This window comes from Dermacentor variabilis, chromosome 1 (genome assembly GCF_050947875.1).
Source record: "Dermacentor variabilis isolate Ectoservices chromosome 1, ASM5094787v1, whole genome shotgun sequence".
In the NCBI taxonomy this organism is placed as follows: domain Eukaryota; kingdom Metazoa; phylum Arthropoda; class Arachnida; order Ixodida; family Ixodidae; genus Dermacentor; species Dermacentor variabilis.
In genome coordinates this window covers 231443279-231468090 of record NC_134568.1, presented here as the reverse complement: position 1 = coordinate 231468090, position 24812 = coordinate 231443279, and the positions used below count along the sequence as shown (strand labels likewise).

Here is a 24812-nt window from a genome sequence, read left to right as displayed (position 1 = left end):
GGACAGGGTTGCCAGCTGTGTCTACCAAGGCAATGTAGTTATCAAGACAGAGGTTAATCATACGCCAAAACTTTCGAACATTAGAATTCAGAAGTTGGGGTAAGGTATTCGACATGAAGTTATCTTTAGCTTCCTTTAATGCTGCAATGTAAGTATCAGATGCCGATTTATAGGCCGTCCAGTGCGAGTTTGAGGATGATAATTTGGCCAAGCGATACAGACGTTTCTTTCGATTAGAAAGCTGTTTGATATGGGAGTTATACCATGCTGTTCGAGGATTAGACGTGATAATACGAACAGGGATGTATTTTTCAATTAATTTGTTTACTTTTGTTGAAAACATGTCCCAGTTATGTTGAATAGAACGTTCACCAAAGTTAGTCAGAAATGTGTTAGTGAAATCCGCTAATTCATTGTTGATTGCCTCAAAATTAGCGCTAGCATAGTTACGAATTGTTTTGCGTATTTTGCTGGTTTTTGGAACGTGCGCATCTATGGAAAAGGAAAGTAACGAGTGGTCGCTTATACCTGGTAAATAAGAAATACGAGAAACAAGGTCAGGTCTAGTTGTAAGGATTAGATCAAGGGTGTTGGCTGAGACAGCCGTGATTCTAGTAGCTTGAGTGGTTAACTGCGATAATGAATGCGTAGAGCATAGTTCTAAAAAATCGTGAGCTTGAGAGGAAAATGGCGACATAGCAGCTGATTCTGTATTCCACATTATGTTAGGAAAGTTAAAGTTGCTGAATAAAAATATGGGAGATAAAGGAAAATGTAGAAAATATAATTAATACTGTCATGAAGTTCCAGGACAAAAGAATCAGTATATGTGGGAGGACGGTAACAAATGCCAATGACTATATTTTGATGGTCAATTAATAAAGACACCCAGATAATTTCTAGGTTAGTGTTGATGTCAATGCGTGATGATAAATTTTTAGAGACAGCGATGAGCACACTGCCACCACGGCGTGCATCTCTGTCACAACGATAAATACAGAAACGGTATATATCTTGGAAGATTTCCACATCTTGAATGTTATCATGCAGCCGGGTCTCAGTCAGTGCAATGATATGAGCAGAAAGTGTGTCTATTATGGATGATAAGGAGTTATATTTGTTTAGTACGCTTCTTGCATAAGTAAAAAAGACAGTTACACGAGAACAGCTTGAGTGCCCATCACCCCTCGCTCTTTCCTAGCTTGAAGTGCCGGGGTTAGGTGCAGCAACAGCAGGCCTTCCACGTAGCTCGATTTCTTCTACCTTATCGGAGGCAGGATTATACATGAAGCATTTTTTGTTTAAAAACATTTTGTTGTAACGCAGCTGGGACGAGGACGATTGTGGTTGGCTACGAGCAAATTCCATTAGTTTCTTTCTAGCGACGCGGGTTCCGGGTGAAAAGTCCTGACTGTTGGATATGTCATTTGTTTTGAATTGCTCACGCAGTGATAACACCTTTTCTTTAATTTTAAAGTTGGAAAATTTAGGCAATAATGGGACGCGGTTTGGCAGAAGTGATTGAACCTAACCGGTGAGCACGCTGGATGCAATCGGCAGAAAATGAGGGAAGTACTGAAATAATTGCACCTGTTAATTTTTTTTCAGTGTCATTCCAAGATTCTTTGAAATAGAGAAGGCCATAGAAAATTAGGTTGTCGCAACGTGACCGGTCTTCCATTTCGTCAAATCGTGACTGAAATGTGTATTTATGCGAGGATAAATCTTGGACTTCTTCAGTAAGGCAAGACATTTTTTGTGACAGGTCTTGAGCCTGTTTTGCCTGTTGTTCCAAAGTGTCCAAGCGATTCTGAAATGCCGCTAGTTTGGCTTCAATGCTTTTTTGTCCGTTTTTTATTGCTTTAATATCAGCGGCGAGCTCTGCGTGAGTTTTACTTGATTGCAATGAGCGCGCATGAATTTCCTTTAGATACTGGAACATAATTGGCATTTGCCGTTTTGGATCATCAGGCAAGCTTTCCATGTCGAGAAGCGGTTCGGAGCGAGTGGTTGGACCAGGATTAAGCTCAATGTCTCCCGCACATATCAATAAGCAAAACATAGAAAAGCATTCAGATAAAGTATCCAGTAATTCAAGTTTCCGCCTTCCGGTGGACAGTGGGCAGGGCAGCAGCAAAAGAGACTGGTTATCACTTCTATAGGATTTAGTTGGCAAGTAGGAACTAACCTGCGCAAGAAGGCAGGACGGGTTCAGCATGGTATTTGGTGCGGAGCTGCCGGGCCCACTGGCCACCGTCGATGATGCGAAGCCATTTATAGCCGTCCGTGTAGTCACATGGTCCACGGGGAAGGTCACGAGTGTCGGAGAGCATATGAAGATCTCGATGATAGGGTGGTGGTCACCAGGATGAGATAGAGGACAGATCAGATCACTGTTGTAGTTGGCATGCCATTCACCCGGCGCAGGTGAACGCGATGAAGCTTGCGTTGACAGGCAGACAGCAAGAACCGGCGCAAGAAGGCAGGACGGGTTCAGCATGGTATTCGGTGCGCTGCTGCCGGGCCCACTCGAATGTTAATTTTATCTTAACACCAAAGTAACAGATGTGTGTTGGTACTAAGAACACATGCATGTGGTACTTAGTTCAAGATCTCTGTGAACCCATTGCTCTGAATCCATGCAAAACTTTCAAGACTCACTGCTGTATTGCCTGCTGTTATAGAATGAGGGCTATAAATACAGATGGGTGTATTCGTAATCGATCGTTACGCGATGTTGGGGCAAATGTTCGCACTTACACTTCATTTGTACCGTTGTTTGCTCTTTGTATGCCATGTTATGTGAGCTGGTGCAGTAGACAGCTTGGCTCAACGAGCCTTGAACAGGAAACGTTGATTTTTTTTTTCCACCGAGAAATTAGCCCTGTGAAAGTAGATGGCATTGCCATGCCTCCACAAGGCTGCCATTGCAGGACATACGGCTTTTATGGAAGCTTCGCTACCATGCGTACTTATACCTTTGTACGTGTGGATAGGTTAGTCCACCGTCCGTCTTCCCGTTTTCTGCGTATGCTTTATCAGCATGGAAGTGCCGGCTGCGAAGACACACCAAGTTAGTTCATCACGATGCCACAATTAAAAGGAAAGTGATCATGTGTGCGGAGATAGACGGAAATCAGGCCACATCAGGGGTGCTCGGTGTTCCCGAACTTACATGTGCGGGACTGGCGCAAACAGGAGGGGCATTCTACTCTGGTGGCGGCTGCGTATGGTGTGGCCGCGCGGCCCCTATCTTGAAAGCAATCTGCGATGGAGACAGCGTCTATGTGTCCAGGTGCACCACGCTCTGTTCTCATCGCTTAGTTTATGTTGAAGTGAGAGGCCGCACAAAAGTCAATTCACTTGCTCCTGATATCACACTTCCTTACTCCAGCATTCTGATAGTTTCCGCGGTCATTGAGTGAGACATGCTCTTGTTTGCTTGCACGCGTGTGACACCATGCTTGTTAATTTAGTTAGCAAATGTTTACAAGTTTATATGGCTGGTAAAACTGCTATTCTTACTTTTCGTATAGCTGTCTACCAATTTGCTATTGAAATCTATGTTTTGCCTTTAGGGCGAAACTGCAACATTTTTTATCAATATATGAGACGATATCGCGATTTTTGTGTCCATAGAAGAACATGTAAATGCAGTTTTTGCCACAGCTCGACATGTGACACGTTGGGTGTGTTGCCATCATTTACCCTCACCCGACGATGACTTTATCGGGCTGCCCGTGCATGCTGTCGTGGCCTAGCAAATTCCTCTCCTATAATACTTTTCTCCATGGACTGAGTATGTGGCATGGGTATATGCCGCTCTTCAATTAATCTTTCACGCTGACTTCGAACACTGTGTATACGCCGCTCTGTCTGTGCAGCTCATTAGTGAACGTCTTTGATGCGAACTGTAGCAACTAGGTAACTGCCACTGGGAAGGTGCTGCACTATAATGACAAAAAATGTCCTAATTTTTCTGATGCCCGATAGACTCGAATCTGCGCCGAGCATGGATTTGACGGCGGCTCTGATATACGGCGAAATGTGTGCAGTGGGAAGCAGCATGCAGTTGCAGCAGTTTAGTGAGAGAGGAGCCTTGCTGCATTTCAGCCAGCTGATTTTGCAATGGGGTATTTGGACCAGCCGAATGAACCATTAGAAAACTTTTGCAATTTCTCCAGGGTTGAGCAGAATAGAACCAACTACACACGGGTTCCTCAAGTACAGCAGCCTGATGCTTTAGCAAGCTGTACCACAAGTGCACTGTGTGTTGCCGCTTTTCAATGTATGTCTTTCACACCAACATTTTAGCAAGCTGCACCATGAATGCACTGGGTATTGTAGGGATTGAGGTATGCCCCGGCGCCTTTGTGCGGGCATTCACCCTTTCTGTTGTCCCTACACCTCCAGGCCCCACAACCGCATTCTGATGGGGGTGAAATGTGAAAACACCCATGCACTTAGATTTAGGTGTACGTTAAAAGAACCCCAGGTGGTCCAAATTATTCTGGAGTCCCACACTACAGCGAGTTTCATAATCAGACCATGGCTTTGGCACGTAAAACCCCATAAATAATTAATTTTATTTTTAGCATTGAAGCTTGCGACTTGGATGTTTGCATCCATTTAAATTTACAAGTGTTGAAAGGGTAATAATGTCTGAGGACCCGTGGTCTTCGCATGAAGCAGACAGAGTAACATAGAAAAAGAAAGCACATAGAGGAAAGTTGCAGTCTTAATTTTAAGACCTGCTCGAGGATTCGAAATTACCAAGGCACTGCCACCAACTCCACAGAATTGATGTAAAACTAGTTATTAGGCAGCTGCCTGGTACCTTGACTGGAGTGCATGCTTCTGATGTGCAGGTTCAGCTTCAGGTGCACCCACAGCAATGTGGCCAGCTACAGATAGGAGGTCTGGCATACTGCCTTGGGCTGTCAGCAGCACAACGTGAGGCTGCTGCACCTTTGGGGCCACTTCCGAGTCCTGTGCGGGGATATCAACCACTGACAGTGCCTGCCAGAGGGAACCCTGCTCTTCCGCTGAAGGGGGTGCGCCCCGACTTGCGCCTGCAACCCACTGTGGTTGGACCTATGCCTCGACTCATGGTCAGTTCATTTTCAGTTGTTTTCAGTTAAACATAAATTAGCATATGTCATGTTTTAACAGTGAGTTATACAAACATATCGTGACATTATGGCAACTGCTAATTTTTGCAGGGTGTCTACCAACTGGGAAAACCAGTAATTCTCAGGGATTTTGAATAGTCTGAAAATACTCAGAAAAAACTCGGGGAATTTGTGCTTCAGTCAGGCAAAATTAGCTGTAACTTTATTGAAAGGGAAGGAAAGTCGTGGTAATGTTGGCTCACATAACAGAGAGGGATCGTAACAAATCGTCTTTTGACGCCGTGTCGTCGACTGGTGGCATCGCCAGTGTACAGTCAACGACCGACTTTCCGGACGCCCGATCATTCGGACGGCTTTGCGGCACCAACATGTACCCCACAGAGTCAATGTATAAAAATGTCTGAAATTTTGGACGCAAGAACCCTTCGCCGTCCAATTTTTCAGACTTTTTGCCGTGACCGCAGGTCCAAAATGGCATTAAAGCCACCACAGCCGCTGTTTTGATTACCTCGCCGCTGGGGTAAACGCTAGGCCTAGCTGCTTCAATGTTCGCTATTAAGCTTCTTGCCGTTCAGCGCCGTGTTTTTCATTGAAAGCATTCGCCGCTGTAAGCAATGGCACCGACTCCGTCTTTGGGGCCCTTGCGATTAGCTTTGAAGCTCGGAAAGCACCGCACGTTGCATAATGCCGATTCCCGAATGTGAGCTTCGCCTCTATACAGAAATGTTACGCGGCGAAGCTTACGCGAAAGTATTGCGGTGAAGCATAACAAATGTGGGAAGGAGCAATTGTCACTGCACACAGGATCTATTCCTTAATTATACATGCGTCCACCCGCCATCTCCCGTCAGAGTGCAAGCACCGATATGCCTAATAAGTGTACTGGCAGGCCTTTTTGGATGTGCTTGTGGCAATTTGAGCCCTTAACGGCAGTAAAAGACATAGATTCATATTTTTGAACTGCCCGATTTCACAGACGTTTTCGTGGCCCCTAGGGAGCGTGAAAAATCTGACGTTGACTGTACAACTAACCAAGAGGATGCTACAAATAGTACGTGGGGCGAACACACGGTGGAAGGAGGATGAGAACAGAAAGGACCTACGCACTGAGGAATGAATGGGAAAGGACGCATGCTGCCGCTTCTTTCAAGAGCTTGCGCTCAAAAAACAAATTGTTGGCTGATGCTGAGATGCAAGTGTCCCTCATGCAAACCAAGATAAACTCTTTAAAGCAGTGAAATGCAACAATGAGGTGTTGTGCGCAGGCTGAGAGCATGTCAGGACAGTTGAGGTTGACACACCAACTGTTGAGAGAGAATCTCACTTGGTGACAAAGTTCGGGCTTCATACCAATGAGCTTGCAATCAGTTGATAAACATAGCTCATATCCCCTTCAGCCATGGTGTCCACATTTGTGGATGCGACCTATTTTTGCCATTTCTGTGCGGTGCTAGCAAGGAATAGAGCACAAACATTAAGCTTAGGGCAAATTGAACATTCTGATAACCTAAATTACTTCCATTTTGCTTTTGAGTGATATGTATCGTTAGAGAGTACCGTGTTAGTGAAGGCATTACCATGTTCTACGTGACACTTGGCGTGGGGCATGTCAGTAGCAACCTTCAAATATATTTTTTTTTCTTTCTTGACATGCTTGAGGCCAATGAATAACTTGCAAATGTAATTTGAGCAGGGGATTTAATTCTTTTTATAAAGAAACGTAGCATGACTGACTTTGCAATATTCAAATATTTAGTTACTCAGTAATTATAATGACTCATAAAATGCTCAGAGTCATTCTACCACCTTGATTTGCTTTCATTGGAGTCTCAAGCACCCCTTATGTTTCACACATGCATCGACAGTCAATCATAATTTGTGACTGAAGGGGATATTCGAAAACATTTGTTTCTGTATGCATATCCTTTTTATTCGTATTTGAGAATGTTCGACTCAATTTGCAATGAGTTTTACCATTCTTTTCAAATATATTCGCTCTGCATTTTACTAACCCCTCCCTTTTGATTTCTTTTTGAATGAAATAAACGCTACTTTTTACTATTCAAACTGGATTAAGTCGTCTCTTAAAAAAAATTTTTAGCGTGCTTACTACAGAGTGACAGCATTGGGTGACATGGTGTCAGCCTGTCTTGACGTAAAACAAAGTTCTGTGTCTTTCAGGGAATTTTGCAAAGGCACTCAGGGAAAACCTTGAAAACTCAGGCAATTTGGAAATATCAACTTGGTAGACACCCTGTTTTTGGAACTACCATATTGTGCTTAAAGTCAGAATGTTCACACACATGTGATCGTACCTGCCTGTCATACTGCATGCATTACTCTACAAGCAGTTCTTATTTTATCTAAGAGAAGTCATTGTTGAAACCGGAGACCTTACTTCAAAACTGACATATAGTGTCACCAAATAGATTAAAGTAAGATAAGTAAGAAATTATATTGAAGGCTGTTATGCACATGCCATGTGTGTCAGCGTTCTGTCGCATGCAAATCTCCATGCAAGTGTCTTCTGTCTTGGTGGCACTGTAGTCGATTGTCGTGCTGTTCAATGTGGGAGAGCTATTATCACACTGTGTGCTGAGAAGTATAAAATGAAACAGAGGGTTGTCACAAAATGTTATCCATCATAATTGTTAATGTATGCTTCTCCTCTGGTACCTTAAAAGTGAGCCGAACAACATGGCCTAAAAATGTGGTACTTCACTGCTTTCAAATTTCCTGCTTGAAAGGTCATGGGCATCAGTTTTTTGATGTCAGGGCTTTCTACTCCTCCTTAATTAGTCTACCCTAAATTGTAGTAACAATAAATTAGACTCATTCAACTGTGCCAGAATTTAAGAAACATTGACTCACTGAAAGTCTGTTACTCTATAGTAGGGATTCTCAAACTTTCTGGCCTTGGGGAACCCCATCAGCTTTCCTATAGTCCTAAGCAATCCTTCCCCACTCCTATCCATGAACATGCATATACACAGACTCACAATAACGGCACATTAACGCATATAGAGAATGGGAGATGAGGAGAGAGGGTCTGAACGGGGTAAAGCCCCTGAATACTCTTGGTTTCCTTGCTTTAAAAAGAAAGTGCATGCAGTACTGGGTGTGTGAGGTATTCGAGGACACGAATTTGAATCGCTGTAGACATTAACATTCTCATTCTATTTGTTTAGGTGTTTAAAGGGCCCCTCACCAGGCCACATAGCAAATTTCAGTCATAGGCTGGAAGTTGTTGCGCGCCCTCTGAGAAGCGTTCTGTCACAAGAATTTTTCAAATTTGTTCCTTAATAGCCGAGATAGAAATATTTCAGTACCGCAAACCCATGATTTCAGGAGGCGAGGGCCACTGCCAAGGGAGACTCTCTCTCCACTTGCCCTGTCTAGCCACCGCAAGGGAAATTCCTTCCCTGCATTCTGCCATACTACAGCTTGAGGATCGCGTGACACATACGTCATGGGCCCCGCCTTCATTTTGTTTTTTCCTCGCTTTTTTGCTGCACGGTGCACTTTTGCTGACGGCGTCATGCGCAAGCTGTTACGTTTGCCTTGTTTCGCGCAGCACACAATTTTGTGCACTATGCACGAGAACACCTGACTAGCGGTATAAGTCAGTGCTACGAGAATACTGAGGCAGACAGAAGCAGTTCATAGAGCATGATCGCTTGCTGTAACACGGTAGAAAATGACGTACTTTCGTTGTCTGCACGTGCGACTGCACGACGTAGGAACAAGCAGACAAAACAGAAGTACATCTCTCTTGCGGCAGTGCGAAGTACCACAAGAACATGCAGACGTTCAGTTGTGTGTTTCATTATTTATCTAAACTTTAATTCATCTATTGAAGCAAGAGATTACACAAATAACAGATGTTGCCTTGAATAATTCTCGAAGTCATATGTCACTACGAGCCACATCACAGCAGTGGGATGTATGTAGGCGCACTTGCGCGATATATGTCAACTCTCCAGCTGGGAGTACAGCGCCCGCGAGGAGAAGGGCAAACGGCATTCGGTTTGAAATTGTAGCTTTTTCTGTGGCGCGTAGCGATGTAATACAGTTAAACCTCGATATAATGATGGAGGTAAAATTGGCAATTTGCTTCGTTATATTGAAATATCATTATATTGAAATTTGACCTTTTATGTAAAGAAGTACACTCGCCAGTCAATTTTTGTACACAAAAAGCGGACAAAGAATTGTTCCAATAATTGGGCAATTGAAAAAAGCAAATTTGAATGAGAAAACAATTCATTTTGATGAATTTGGGAGTTGGCGATGAATGATACGGTTTCATGCCACGTCGATGATGTTGACATGTGTACATGTTAATCTTTTTCAGGTGACCGCTTTTCACTGTCTAGCAAATGTTATTGCTCAGCGCGGGATGCGCCCGCATGTATTGGAAGTTTCTCAAATAGTATTGATGGTTCTATCTGCTGTCTGTTGTCACAGAGGCTTGTGTCATCTGATTGCACATGCAACACGAATTGTGTAGAACTTTCTGGAAGACACGCAGGCACTAACGATTACTCTGGAACCTTCAATGACTCATGTATAAAAACCAACGCGCTTGACTGGCAGATCAGATTTTCAGCGATCGCGGGCGGTGTTCGTCGCTATGGTTGTGTTTTGAGTGTAGGCTGATATTCTGGGCACAGGCTCTACCAATAGTTTCGCCATTAAGTTTTGCTACTGCGTTCTTGACCGTCACTACCACATGACATCTGGTGGAGGTGCTTTGTGTTCATGTACCGTACGTCCCCCGACTAGCCGTGATCAAAGCCCGGACCCTCGAAGAAAGCACCGTGATTGTCCCGGACCATTGAGCAAGCCTCAGGCAAAAGCGCCTGCCCCGGAATGCGGACTTCTGCCTGAGACACCCAAGAAGACCAAGTCCAAATCAACAACCCGAATGGCTACTCCAGCGTCCCCCATCCGGCTGCAACAACTTTGGGAGCCCCCAACCTTCCTTTGATCATTGGCTGAAGACCCAGAAACCTGGCTGGAGACCTGTGAACGAATTGTGACTTTCAACAACTGGGACTCCAATGACAAGCTGCTGCATGTATACTTCACCTTAGAACACGGTGCCAAAACGTAGTTTGAGAACCAGGAGTCGACCCTGACAACATGGGACCTGTTTCGTAGCAGCTTCCTTGCGGACCTTTATGAGCATTGTGCACAAGGGCCGAAGCTATGCTAGAAGCATGAGAACAATTGCCCTATGAGAACATCACAATTTTCACTGAGGAGATGACTCGTCTGTTCAGACACACCAAACCCGATATTCCAGAAGAGAAAAAAAGTTCGCTTCTTGATGAGGATTGTCAAACAAGAGGTCTTCGCCAGATTGATGCGCAACCCTCCCAAGACTGTTGCTGAATTTGTTTCCGAAGCCACAACCATTAAGAAGACACTCGATATGCGGACAAGGCAATATAACTGCAGAAACTACACCGACGTTCAAGCGCTTGGCAGCGATGACATGTGAGAGATTATCAGATCGGTCGTTCGTGAGGAACTGCAGAAGCTCGTTCCAAGGTCGCTGCCGCAATCGCCGACATCATCAAAGTAGAGCTTCAGCGATCACTTGCGGTTACCGAAGTGCAACCACCATCACCGCAGCCCCAGTTGTAAGCAATGACATATGTTGTGGTCGCCCGCCGCTGCCACCGCCACCACCTCGCCCAGATGTTGGCCAACGAAACGCCCCGAGGAAGACAGACATTTGGCGCACCCCCAACCACCTCCTGCTCTGCTCCCATTGCAGAGAAGCTGGCCATGTATACCGCTGATGCCTATACCGCGCCTTGGGACTGAAAGGGTTCGCCGTCAGTGCGCTGCGTCCACAGTTAAGGGAGAGACCTCATGACATCGCCGCTCAGTGGAGTTCTTGACGACCGTCCCGTTCGCCGTCGCCAGGCCGCCACCTGTCGCCGCAGTGCCGACCATACACTGGCCCAGCCCCAGGCCGGTCCGCAAGTCCATATATGGAGAACTAAAAGCAGCAACGAATCGTGGTGTGGATGCTGCACGTCGAAATGCCGAAGATCCTCCGCCAACGACAACACTTCAACATCTAGCTTGATGAGGTAGCAACAGCACACCGCCATCCTGACGAAGCCTGAAAGTCAAGAATACGCTGACGAAATACGACGTGACGATGCCACATACCAGCCACAGGTCAACGCGATGCAGCCGTGATCCGACGCCAAGACCTAACTGCAACGGAAGCCAAAGAACCACCGACCTTGACATGCTTCTCGATAGCCACGAAGTCACCACGCTTGTAGACACTGGAGCCGACTACTCCGTCATCAGTGGATTATTCGCATTTCTGTAGGCTCAAACATTTGTTATTTCGATCCCAAAATTGGCCTTCGCCGGTTAACTTGAACTTGACTAATCCCTACGCATGCTCCTGATCTCTATGGTGACCCCAGTAGCGACCGCTTTAGTAATAGCGTCTGCCTTGGCAGAGCTTAGACAATGCGTTGAACGCACGTCATCTCCTGTCAAAAATGCCTACCGTATTTACACGATTGTAAGTCGACTCGAATGTAAGTCGACCCCCCCATATCGCTTGACCGAAAAAAAAAAAAAAAAAACCGAGGGCGCATTCGATAACGAAAATTTATTAGTAGCTGACATGGTCACTGGACTACTCGTCTTCACTAGTGCTGCCATCGTCATCGTTGCTGCGGTCCCACAGCGCGTCGTGGTCCAGCGAAATTTCAAATTTGGCAAACGACCGCACCAGGACACCTTGCAGAACAGCAAATGCACCCAACCACACGCAGCCGTCAGGGAGGCTCTTTCGACAGGTCCGGTTGGCGTAATTTCGCAGTCTTCTGCCGCCAGCCACTTGTACTCACGGCGGAGCAGAACCTTAAAATTAAGGCGAAGGTCTGGGCTTGTTTCATGACCACGTCACACTTCACTGGCAGGGACCGATCACGCATTTCAGCGACGCTGCCGCAAGCTTAGCCTACAGCTCCGGAAAGCGTCCAGACTTCGGCACGTGGGAAATTTCTCACTTGCCGCCACAGGGTGAAAATTTCGCTTCGCTGCAGTCGCCACTCTCGCACCACCCGTTTAGAAACATCGAAATTGCGGCCCGCAGCGCAGTGATTTGTTTCTTCGGCGTAAAGGATGGCAGCCCTCTTGAACGCTGCTGTGAACGAGTGCCGAAAGATTAGTGGGCCTGCAGCACTCATGATGACTGGGGAAGCATAGAAGTAGCACGTAGCCGGCAGTCAAGTGGAGCGCGTCAAAAAGTTGGTCAAACCAATGCCAATGCCTTTAAGGCTTTTAAACAGAGAAAGAGAAACCCGCGAACGGTGTCTGCTCTTCCATGAACTACCGATACTCCCCGCAAGCGCCGCCGTTCTAAGGGTGCCGACGCAAATGGGAACAGCGGCGCTTCCATCAACTATCGACACCCCCCATGAGTATTGCATGCACTGTAAGACTCAAAAATGTTGAAAACCCCTTCCGAAAAGCAAACAAACACGCGGGATAGCGAAAAGATACGGGTAGGACCATAGAGCAAACATAAAATTGTAACTACGTTGTAGCTCTCGTTGGTATCGCTTTCTTTTTGGCGGGGCCATGTTTTGGTTTCGATTGTAAGTCGACCCCCCAACTTCAGACTTTCAAATTTTAAAAAAGGGGTCGACTTAAAATCGTGTAAATACGGTATTTTCTGCCTTCCTTAGGAAGCTTTCCAAGCAATAACCGTAGCTCATAATATCTGATCACGATATTTACTAGGAGTGTGCGATTACTGAATATTAGGTTTCGAATCGAAATTGGTTTGAATATCAGAAGATCTTTTACAAAATTTAATGTTTAATAATTTTGGGCAAAAAAATTCGGTCCTGCACATCCTCGGGAGTCTCCTGGTGTTGCATAACAAGAATGTAGCATGCTATCAGTAACATAGATGCATAGAAATTAAGATATACAGTATGGTCTACACCTATTAAAGGGCTCTGAAACACCTCTTGAGCTTGGTGAAAAAACAGTCTCTGAATAGCATTCGCTGCTGTGAACATTTCTGCCAAAATTTGCAATCATGCATGGCACATGGATCGCGCGAGTGCGAAGTCACCTTTCTCTCAAACATGTAGTGACCGTCCATCTACTCGTTGTCCCCCACCGCTAGAAACCAGTTTGCCTCATTTGCCGTGCCTCTATATGGGCGTCATTGCCCCCTGCTCGACCGACGAGGCGCCACCACAACCACTCTGCAAACCTGCTTTTACTCCTGAATAAAGCCAGTTGACTCTCCGTTCTCAACCTGTCAAAACGTGTATTACTTGCCTCTGCTAAACCGAGCTCCGAACAAGTGGTGACCCAGGACATGTAAGTTTTTAAAAATTTCGAACACTGCTATGGACGACGCTGCTCCTGCTGATGCAGAAGTGGCGACGATTACATCTCCTGTCATCGCCGCAGAGCTTCAGCTTCCCAGCTTTTGGCACAAGAATCCTCGAGTTTGGTTTATGCAAGTAATGGCCTATTTTCAACTCCGGCGCATCACTTCACAGACAGCAAGGTACCTGCACGTCGTACCTACCTTCCAACATCACCGATGCCATAGATGACCTAGCGAGTACGCCTTCGGCCACAGCATACGACTATGTGAAACGCGCGGTCCTGCAGCGCTTCGAGCCATTGCAATAGAGTAGGCTTCAACAGCTGCTCTCTGAGAAACTCTGCAACGAACGGCCATCACAACTCCTGCTCAGGTTGTATCAGTTGCTGGGTGGGCCACTCCCCAAACGAGAGTCAGCTTCTAATTTTGCACTAGCTGTTTTTGCGGCGCCTCCCACCGTCCGCACGCATGGTGCTGGCGGACGAGTTCCGATGAGATGAGTCTCAATCGGCTAGCTGCACTTTCTGACTGCATATGTGACTGCTCATCTGTGGCACAGCTACCTATCGCTGCTGCGAGAGTCTCAGAGCCAGGAGGCCGACTCTTGCGCCTGGAGGAAACAGTCGAATGCCTTACCAGTGCACAGGAGAAGCTAAAGACAAGTCACAACACTGGTGACCAACTCAAGCTCAACCATTTGCCTTCACAGTCTCGCAGTGCACCTAGAGACTCGCTGTGGCAGTTGTGCTGTTATGATCGTTGCTTTTGCGAACAAGCAAGTCTCTTCACCCAGCCCTGTTGATGGACGGGAAATGTGCTGGCCATTCGTTAACGGCGGCATGCGACATCGGCCCTCGCGCAAGACGCCTATTCTTCGTAGTTGACCATATCAATGGCACCCGCCTCCTTGTCGACACCAGAGCCAAGCTGTCTATAGTTCCTGCTATGGCCGCAGATTGCCAACTTGTCATGTCCACACCCACGCTCCACGCAGTGAACCACACTGCCATTGCATCGTACAGGCTCTGGTCAGTAACGCTAGACATCGAACTTCAGTACTTACACAGACGGGTGTTTGTGATCGCCAACGTCAGCTTGCCATGCTGGGAGCGGACTCCCTCAGCCATTTCAACCTAGATGTGAGTGCTCACGATCAGCACCTAAAGGATAATGTCACATCCCTCAATCTACTTAGCCTGCAGTCCAGCCTCGCCTCATCTGGCATCCTTACCTTTCGGCTGGTCTCAACATACAACAACGTACTTGCCGAGTACCCGCAACTCACGAAGCCCCAAAACTGTGCGCTGCCCATGAAATCCAAGGTGACGCATCATGTCACCACCACTGGCCCACCTGTCGCCGCTCAGCCATGGAGGCTCGCCGGACAAAGGTTGGAAGCCGCCTGCTGTCAGTTCACACGCATGCTTCAGCTCGGCGTTATTCGTCCTTCCTCCAGCAATTGGTCTTCACCTCTCCATCTGGATCCAAAGCAGGACAGTGGTGACTGATGGCCTTGTAGTGATTACTGAGCTTTGATATTGATCCGTCACTACTCCGGATCAGTATTCCCTTCGCCACATACATGACTTTGGCGCTTGTCTTGCAGGAACCAAAATATGCAGCAAGATTGATTTGATGAGTGCACAACACCAAATTCCCGTTGAACCCAGCGAAATTTTGAAGACTGCAATCGCTACTCCATTTGGCCTATTTGAGTTTGTCCGTATGCCTTACAGTTTGAAGAATGCAGCGCAAACTTTTCAAAGGTTCATAGACGAGATTATGCGCAGACTCCCGTTCATTTTCACCTACCTTGACGACATTCTCGTTGCAAGTCGAACAGATGAAGAAAACAGAGCACCTTCGTCTTCTATTCGAGTGACTGGAGGAACACAGCCTAGTCCTAAAGTGGCAGAAATGCATTTTCGGAATTAAAGCCCGGGATTTTCTCAGCCTCACATTTCGTCCCAAGGCATCAAGCCACTGGAGTCACGGATGCAGACAATTGAGGACTTCTCCTCTCCAACTTTCTTCTGGAAGTTGTGCGAGTTTCTGGGGCTCATAAATTTTCACAGGTGCTTCATACCATCCTGTGCGCAAGTTCTTCAGCCGCTTATCGACCTGCTGTGTCGTAACTCCAAAAAACCACCTTACCTTCCATTGGTCCTTGGAGCACGAAAACACCTTCCAGAAAGCCAAAACGCAGTTGGCTACTGCAGCGTTGCTGATTCATCCGTTGCCCGACGCCCTAACTCACCTTATGGTAGACTCATCAACCACGGCAGTGGATGCAGTACTGGCAGCAGCACGGCAGCACAGACTGGAGGCCACTAGGCTTCTTCTCAAAGCTCCTGAAACCTACAGAAGCTTGCTACAGCATCTTTGGGAGGGAGATGGTGGGCATCTGTTGCGCTGTCATGCATTTCTGTTTTTTTCTCGGAAGGCTGTAGATTTTACATTCTGCCGGATCACAAGCTGTTGACCTTCGTTTTCAAGAACAACAGTTCCTCGTACTCAGAACGTGAGTTTTGGCAACTTTCCTTCATCTCCGAATTTTCTGCGGACATCCGCCACATCTCTGGGACTAAAAATCAGGCAGCTAACACACTGTCACGGATAGGCACTGTGCCTGCTGGCCCTGTGGATTTCCAAGCTTTAGCTTCCACCCAGCTAAACGACCCCAAGCTGCGCCATTGCGGCAAATAGGTTCGTCGCTCCAGCTTCTGGAGGTGCCGCTTCCGTACACAACATTGGGCACATGCAACACATCGCAGGCAGCTCCTCGCCCATTCGTGCCCCATAAGTTTTGGCAGCCAATATTCGATTCACTGGACGAGCTAAGCCTTCCCAGCATCAGACCGACATAGAGGCTTATGACGGACTGCTTCATCTAACCAGGGATCAACAAAGATGTTCGAAGCTGGGCAAGAAGCTGCCAAGCCTGTCAAGCCGTGAAAGTGACCCGGCACACGCATTAAGCGGTGCAGCCGTTTCAACCACCAGAGAGCCATTTCAATCACGTCCATTTAGACTTGGTGGGGCCTCTTTCGCCCTGCCAAGGTTTCGGGTACTTCTTCACCTGTGTCGACCGGTACTCAAGGTGGCCTCTACAAGACATCATGGCCGAAACAGTAGCGGAAGCATTTGTTGCTATGTGGGTGTCGTGGTACGGTTACCCTTTGCAAATAGCTACTGACCGAGGCCGACAATTCCAAAGCTCGCTTTTTTCTGCCCTGGTGAGAATGCTCAGCACGCGCCTGCATAACACCACGGCTTACCACCCACAGAGCAGCGGCATGGTCGAGCGTCTCCACCGACAACTGAAGGCATCATTGACTGCCACGCTCGACACACAGCACTGGGTGGAAAGGCTACTCCTAGTACTACTGGGGCTGTGAACAAGAATCAAGGATGACCTCGGAGTCAGTGCAGCCAAGATGCTCTATGGATCAGCAATCCTCGTTCCAGGCCAGTTTTTCGGCACCCAACAGGGCACTCTACCAGCAGCCGTGCAGCACTTAGGCTACATTCCTGGCTCGACCAGCCTGACCTACACCCCCTTGTATTGCCTGTGGGCAGCCTGTGGTTAGTTTCCCGACAGTGGACACAACCATGCACATCTTTCTGCGGTGCGACTCTATCAAGCCACCATTGACTTCTTCCTATGAGGGCCTCTTTCACGTGGTTTTGCCTTCAGAAAAAGCCTTGAAGATTGACATTCGCGGCAAAGAAAAGACAGTGTTGTGCGACCACGTGAAACCAGCCTATCTTGAGCATTAACTCTTCATTCCTTCTGCGATTCACACCTAAGCCTCTGGCATTCTTGGGGGGAGCCCTTCTAATGACCGTCCCTCTACTCGTTGTCCCCCTCCGCAGTAAACCAGTTTGCCTCATTTACCGGGCCTCCACATGGGGGTCATTGCCCCCTGCTCACCCGACGGGAGCGCCACCACCAGTCGACCCTCCGTTCTGAACCTGTCGAAACATGTATTACTTGTCTCTGCTAAACCAAGCTCCCAAAATATGCTCTCTTTTTAACAGAAGCCTGCTCCTCACTCTTGACGCTTTATTTCATAATGTAGCAGATTCCCATATGGCAGCTGCTATTGGCCAATAGCTGACATCAATCAAGGAAAGTGTTTGGATCAGTCACTTCTTCCTACTGTTACTGTGTATATTTATTGACGCAGCTTAATAAACAGGCTGAAGTAAGCAAAAATCTGCGTTTGAATTTTGATAATAATTACATACTTCTGAAAGAAGTCAACTATTGTCTGCTCACGCTCGGCCGCAACTGGCTGCGTAGGAATTAAACTTTGGCCACCCTGCTTATCGGTATCGTAGCCATCGCGTCTCACTAATTTTGACTAGTTTCGAATGCTCAACTGGCCTCGGACCACGTGAAACTTGAGATCAAACCACACGCATGCTTGCAAGCCGCCAGTCAGGCCATTGGTCACGCCATCGGTCAAGCTGGTGTAGGGCAAAGCTAGTCCACACCACGTAGCATAGCCAGACAGGAGCGTATGAGCGTGAGCGCGCACTCTAGCCCTGTCATACACTAAGCAAATGCTGCAGTTGCATGTAGCTGTGGTCTTCTACGCAGTCTAGATCCACGGCTTCCGTGCGATGCCGTGATGAGTCCACTGGTTGAGCGCACTGTGGATCGGTGATGACAACCACATTTGGTGTGTCATAGGCACCAAAATCGGAAATGGTACATCTACGGGAACATCCAAAATCAAATTTAAACTGCATGCCGCAGTGAGGTTAAGTAGGTGGAGCATTGTGGGCACACACCACTCTGCCGTAGCCTTCACAGCGCAAATCTTTGAAGAAGGAGCAGAAGCACCCCAAACAGTGTGTGTGATTGCCAATAACTCCGCTTCTGCTGAACGCATTGAAGAACTTTTTGCGGCAAAGCATTTCTGAAATAGTCTTAATTTAACTTCAAATGCATTTCGTGACTTTGATTAAAAGTGGTTCAGGACCCCTTTAAAGGGAACACCAAATTATATGCCAGCAGTGATTACAGCTCAGCTCTCGTATACAAAGGTCTAGAAAAATTTTTTTTACTAATAAATTTATGTTTAATAGAACCAAGTGCTCTTTCCCTCAGATACTGATGAATTAGTGGTGTTTTGTTGTACTGAATATGAATCAGGTTCTCAGTTTAATAGTGGACTTGTGTTTTGTGGCAATCTTCTATTCATTGCATAGAAAGTGTTGCTTTCCACATTTTCTCAAGAATACAGAAAGGCTATCCCATCATTACGGCAGGTAGGTGAATTTGAGCGACAGATGAAAAGACCGCACATCATGTGACTCGATCACCGCTCCATGCATAGCCGACGGTAAAAAGCAAGTGCTGTCTGCGCCATTTCATTGTCATGGTCAGTGTTATTTTCCACCTGTCAAAGATTATGAGACCTGGAGGCTCTCGTAATGTTCGTGAGATGCTCCTCCTCTCTCTCTCTCTTTTATCAGCCGTCTGCGCAAATACACGCAACCTGTTGTGATGCCTTTGTGTCTGCCATGTAAATCCAAAGCTAGCCAAGCTAGTCAAGCGACTGGTTGCTCGAAGCTACAAAAATAACGATCTGTGTATGCGAATTACATTGGGAGTAAGGCTGCCGTACAGTGTGTTGCAAAGATGGCGGCCATGAACAACTTTGTTGCTATAGTAGGATACAACTTGAAAAAAAAAGCACTTGACAACCAAGGCACACAGACTGCACAGGGTTGTGTTACTCCACCAGCCAATCGCAGAAGCATACAAAATCGTCATCAGGCAACCTTTTCAAGATGGCGTCGTACTTGATACCTCCGGAGCATCTGCTGTTCTTGAAGTGTCTTTTCATCGGCGGAAGCAATGAGGTGTGCAACAGACATGGACAAAAGTGTATGGAGTCAGAGCATTTCCCTCTTCAAAAGTCCACATTACAGTTCATTTCATTGCTGAGCCCGTTTTACTCATGAAACTTCACTGCTAACTGAAGGGAAATTTTACAATAAATAGTTGAGGCGAACCAAGTGGTTTATTTCAGTTCAGTAAAGAATTAGGCTTTCACAGTTGCACTATAATAGATGAGTGAAAACGTAAAAAAATTACGTGCTTATAATCTTATTTTTATGGTTACTTCCTTATTTAGGTAACAGGGAAAGTTTGAAGTACGAACTATTTGCAGCCTCACGGAGGAACAGTGGCTGGCGGTTATGAGGGCATAGGCGGGCTTCACTGCAGACTAAAGTTGTATCCGACTATATCCTGTGCAATCACTTCTGTTTGTGAGGCAGTTTGTCGGCTTTCCGAGGGTCGTGTGGCTGCTGTGAATAGATTAGTGTCGATTTGGCATGAAACCGTAACTTTAGTCTCCAACACCCGATGGAGCAACGCCGATTAGGCCTAATGCCTGGTGGTCTGACTGTGACGAGAGTTCGCTGATGGGCGGTGTGGTAATGGGCCGCAAGCTGTCTCGGTACACTGTAAAAATGTTTACACCCTTAAGGGTGTTTTCTTGTTGCACGGGTAACACCTTTATAGTTAGGGCATGACAAAAATTTATAGAGGACAATGAAGCTATATATATATAATTAGAAGTGCAATGACAAACGACGTAGCTGAAAACTATGTAATCATTCTGACAGCGTTGGGCGCACAGAAATATATAAGAGAGTTTCATATCTATGCCTTTGAGATTCTCGTGTCGGATGTTTCTGTGCACCCAAGACTGTCAGAATGATTACATAGTTTTCAACTACGTCTTTTGTCATCGCACGTCTAGTTAGCTCTGTGATCGTCCTCTATCAATTTTTGTAAGGCCCTAATGGTAAGGATGTTACCCGTGCGGCAAGAAAACACCTTTAAGGGTGTAAACATTTTTACAATGTATGCTTGCCGCCACCATGTTCGTATGGGCGGCTTATCAATAATGGGTCTCAAGATCATGCGCACGGTTAGCTTGGTGGCTGTTGATGTGGTGTGAAGTTCGGTGCCGCGTATCCAACACGCGCTGCGTGCCTTTCGGCAGCTAATTGGCCCGATCTTCGCACATGCTTCCACACTTTACTGAATATGCGTTGCTTTGGTTGCCGTTACCTCTCCGCGTCGCGTTAACATTTTGAGCGATCCTGTCGACCCACACGAACCTTGTATTGGCCGAGGCAGAACCGGCCAATGCAGCGCAAATTGAGGCGTTCGGGTGCTGTGTATACGATCCTCACGTCAAGCCAACGTCGGGGAGCGCTCGCAGTGACCAAGTCTGCTACCGCATCAGCCGAGGCTAGCCGGGGCGGCCTGTCTGCACAATGCTTGGTGCTCCTTTCGCACCAAAAATGCTTGCTTGGGCGGGATAAAGCACGAGGGGCTCCGCGATGCACACAACATATATGGCACTGCGCGGGTCTCTACTCCGAATAGTATAGAATATTCAAAAAATTTAATTATTCAAACATCCACTGTTTGATTCAATTAGGTGATATTTGCACACCTAAAGTACTTACCCAATTCTAGCATGCGCCTTTTATTTTCTTCTCTTTTAGAAAATTGGGTCAAAAATTGTCTCTGCAGTGCAATTGGATGTGATACCAAAACCACCTTCATGGCGTTTCGCATAACTTGGATTTACTGTAGCAAATCTAACTTCAGAAAACCAGCTGTCATCATGCAGTACATGTATTATAAACCCTTGCCTGTTTTCCTTGCTAAAAAATTGGATGCTTGTTAGATTTCTACCTTGTTTAGGAGCTTTAATGTCATTTCTACATTAGTTTTATACTTTGGACACAGCAAGTGGGCACAAATTAGGACCAGGAAAATACTGCCAAATGAATCAGTGGTGGGTTTTGGGGCTTTTTCTATGTCTTGCCATCTCTCTTGATGAGGAACTCACGATAATACATAGAAAAGTGATTTTTTTTTCACGACACTCTAGGCACTGCATGCCATAAACGGCAACTTTACGCGAATGAAGTGTGTGGGGTTCTCTCACCTTATACTTTGGACACAGCAAGTGGGCACAAATTAGGACCAGGAAAATACTGCCAAATGAATCAGTGGTGGGTTTTGGGGCTTTTTCTATGTCTTGCCATCTCTCTTGATGAGGAACTCACGATAATACATAGAAAAGTGATTTTTTTTTCACGACACTCTAGGCACTGCATGCCATAAACGGCAACTTTACGCGAATGAAGTGTGTGGGGTTCTCTCACCCATGCTCTTGGGACAAAGAAACGACAACACAGTAGTGCAAACAATCACAAGGGCATTTATTGCACCTTTCATAGATCAATGCCTGCTAGCCGAGTTGCTATCCACAAAACATGCCGATGGGCGCGCGACAAATCTAGAAGTCCGACTCACCGCGACCGGATAGCGAGCGAATATGTTCGCCCCATGCTGGATCCCAACGCCTGGTCGTTCGCGCGTACGGTCACGCCAACGGTGGCGCGTTCCAAGGCGGCCACGCGAGACGGTCTCGCAGAAGCATGGATCGGCGCACGCGCGGCACGGCACGTCCGTACTGCTTGCTGTCCCGAATCAAAGAGAGAGCGCCTTGTCTTTCGTCGCCCCAGTAACCCTGCCTGTCGGTGGCGTTAGCAGCGCAACACTCGCGCCATCTCTCCTACTGCGCCTCAACCACTCCGACCGCCGCGGGCGCCAGGCCACGCCGCGAAGCCAGATTACAGGAGACGCGCTATGCGGGAAAAACATATCAGGGGACGCGCGAGAGTCGCGCATCCCCACAAGTGTTGGAAGCACAAAAGTTTATTTTATTGTTCGCAAACAAATATTGGAAGTCACTAGTGCTATGCAGTGGTTTTCAACATACCGTTTACAACAGTAAGCCGAAATATCCATATTGCCCAACATGCAGGGGTGCGCCTCATGCACATCAAAACACTTGTTGCATGTTTTCATTCTGATAAGACAGACCATGGCCAGAATAATGTAAAAATACTCAAATTTTTTCTTCCAAGTGCATCATTAGCCTTCTGTGATAGGTCGAAATGGCTTGGGCCACGCCCATACAAGCCGGCACCCTGCCCATTTGGGTGGAGTCCAAACCATTTTGTCCTATGACAGGGGGTTAATGACATATTTGGAATAAAAACGGATTGGAAGAGTTTTACATTATCCCGGCCCATGTCTGTATCGAAACTGCACCGTGCCAATAGTGATGCATCCTGAACTCGAAATCAAGTGTGAGCGCACCTTACGTGTCTGTTATGTGCCATTTAAACAGCCATTATCATCATCTGTTGCAACAATAAGTGACCAGGTAGACGCCACTAAAGTTGGAAGTGGCTCCAGCTTGCACAACTTCAAAGTTGATTCCAGCTCATGTGTTCCAAATTGTCCTTTCGAGCACAATGAAACACGTGGCCTATGTGGGCTTGCAAATAATTGATGTCACAGGGATGAGTCTTGCATGCCGTTGCCATGTGGCTCTCTTGCAGACTACCAAAAATGGATGTGGCATGAGATCGCTTTATTAAATCCAAAATGTAATGTGAAATTTCTTCTCTAAATCACAAAATTGTTGAAGTGAATGGTGAAAAACAGAGTAGGGTAAGATTTATTCTGAAACGCTTGTGGAACGCTAAAATGCCGTTCGCGGAACCCAGTTTGGGAACCGCTGCTCTATAATAATGCTACACAAGCAGATTTACTTGCGAGAATAGCTTGTCGCCCTTGTTTTCTTCAAACCTTGCTTGCAATGGCCATTTGTATTATTTACACCACCACATGTGAGGATTCAGATCTTGTGATTGTGATGAATAGAAGGACGCAGCAAAAAAGTATCTCCTTGCATCTACTGTGGCCTTCATATAAAGAATCGGAGGACTTGCTTTAAAATATATTGCGCATACTGGTGTTTGTGAAGCGCTAAACAGTGAAAGTGTTTTTCTGATCCTACTTCTGCAATGGCAACTTCTGTGTTCGACTTGGAACTTGCTTCTCATATGTGGACACAGGTGACCTTTTCGGAGCTACCCAGCCAACTACTCTGCGGAGAAGTGCGGAAGGCTACTGTGGAGCTGCGCAACGCAGATGGCTGTCCGGCATTGCATTCCTTGCGGCTTGCATGTGCACAGCCACACTTGTTTTGCTTGTGTTCTGTGTCTGATGATGAGGATGAGGCGTACCATGAGGAGCCGCTCCGGCCAAGCCCACCTGTGCTGGCACAGGCACCTCCGCTGGCCTGGGTGCAAGCGCCGGCTGTGGGCGCCCATATGGAGGGCGGCCAAGGAGTGGCACTGCCTTTCTGGCTGCGGGGTGCTGAGAAACCTGGTCGGCACATGCTGCATCTTTTGTTCTATTACCAAGGCCCCCAGGGACAGCTTTCGTGAGTCTACTAGTTAGTTTATTCCAAATACCCTTAGCCCCTTTGGGAGGGTACCCACATAGGGAACATATAATACTGTAAAAGGAATCTGGAGCAATAAAGAAAAGTTAAGTGTGTAGTCAGTTTGTTATATTTTTCCGTTTTATCTTCCAAATTCGAGGATTGCTCTTCATGTCGTAAATTAATGCAAATCACTTTTCTGTCCTAAAAAACAGGCAGCTGTGGCTGTGGGGCACTCTGCAAACTGAATAGAAGTAGTGTCTGTTTTGTCAAGGCAGATATGATGTCAGTCTTAGTACTGCCAAGCCATTGATGTCCCTGACAGCACTGGCTAAAATATGTGTGATTAATTTGTTTAGCCACATTAAATCCCAATCAAATTACTGGAAGCTTTTTTTGTTTAGGTAACTGCAGTACATTGGTAGAATTGCCTAGGCACTATAATCGTGGACGTCTTTTTTTGGCAATGAAGGGAAAGCTACGGAGACAAAGCGGGCACAAATAAGAGTGCTTCTGAAAGAAGGCCCATGTCTTCAGCCGCGTAGTTTAAGCGGGGGAAGAGAATACAGAACACCTCATACACGAGGGCGAATCAGAAAGTCCTTGCCCCTATATATATATATATATATATATATATATATATATATATATATATATATATATATATGTATATATATTAGCGAAATTACGGCTGTAAATGCAAAGGTCAACATATCCATTCCCAGCGGGGGACCTTTCTCGGACTGACCTGGCCTTATCTGCTGGTAGCTCCACAGCACAGCGCTGCAGCCAGTTATTGAAGATGGCAGTTGTGCTTCACACGTCCACTGTGTGCGAGCAACGAAGTGTGATTTGTATTTTACAAAGCAAAGGACGTGTAGCCCACATGTGGGGAAAGATGTCTCGCTTTGAGAAGTGTGAGGTAGTGGTGTTGTG

The 24812-nt window shown here is 46.6% G+C and overlaps 1 protein-coding gene across 2 annotated transcripts in view; it reads left to right on the top strand.

The window, feature by feature from the left end:
• The window catches only part of l(3)76BDm (trafficking protein particle complex subunit 8 homolog l(3)76BDm), a 142955-nt gene that overhangs the window by 73248 nt on the left and 44895 nt on the right, over window positions 1–24812 (top strand). For both annotated transcript variants that reach the window (XM_075670813.1, XM_075670812.1), the window contains 2 exons: window positions 4869–5111; window positions 23506–23876. In XM_075670813.1, coding sequence (XP_075526928.1) covers window positions 4869–5111; window positions 23506–23876 — 614 coding nt within the window. The remainder of the gene's footprint in view (window positions 1–4868; window positions 5112–23505; window positions 23877–24812) is intronic.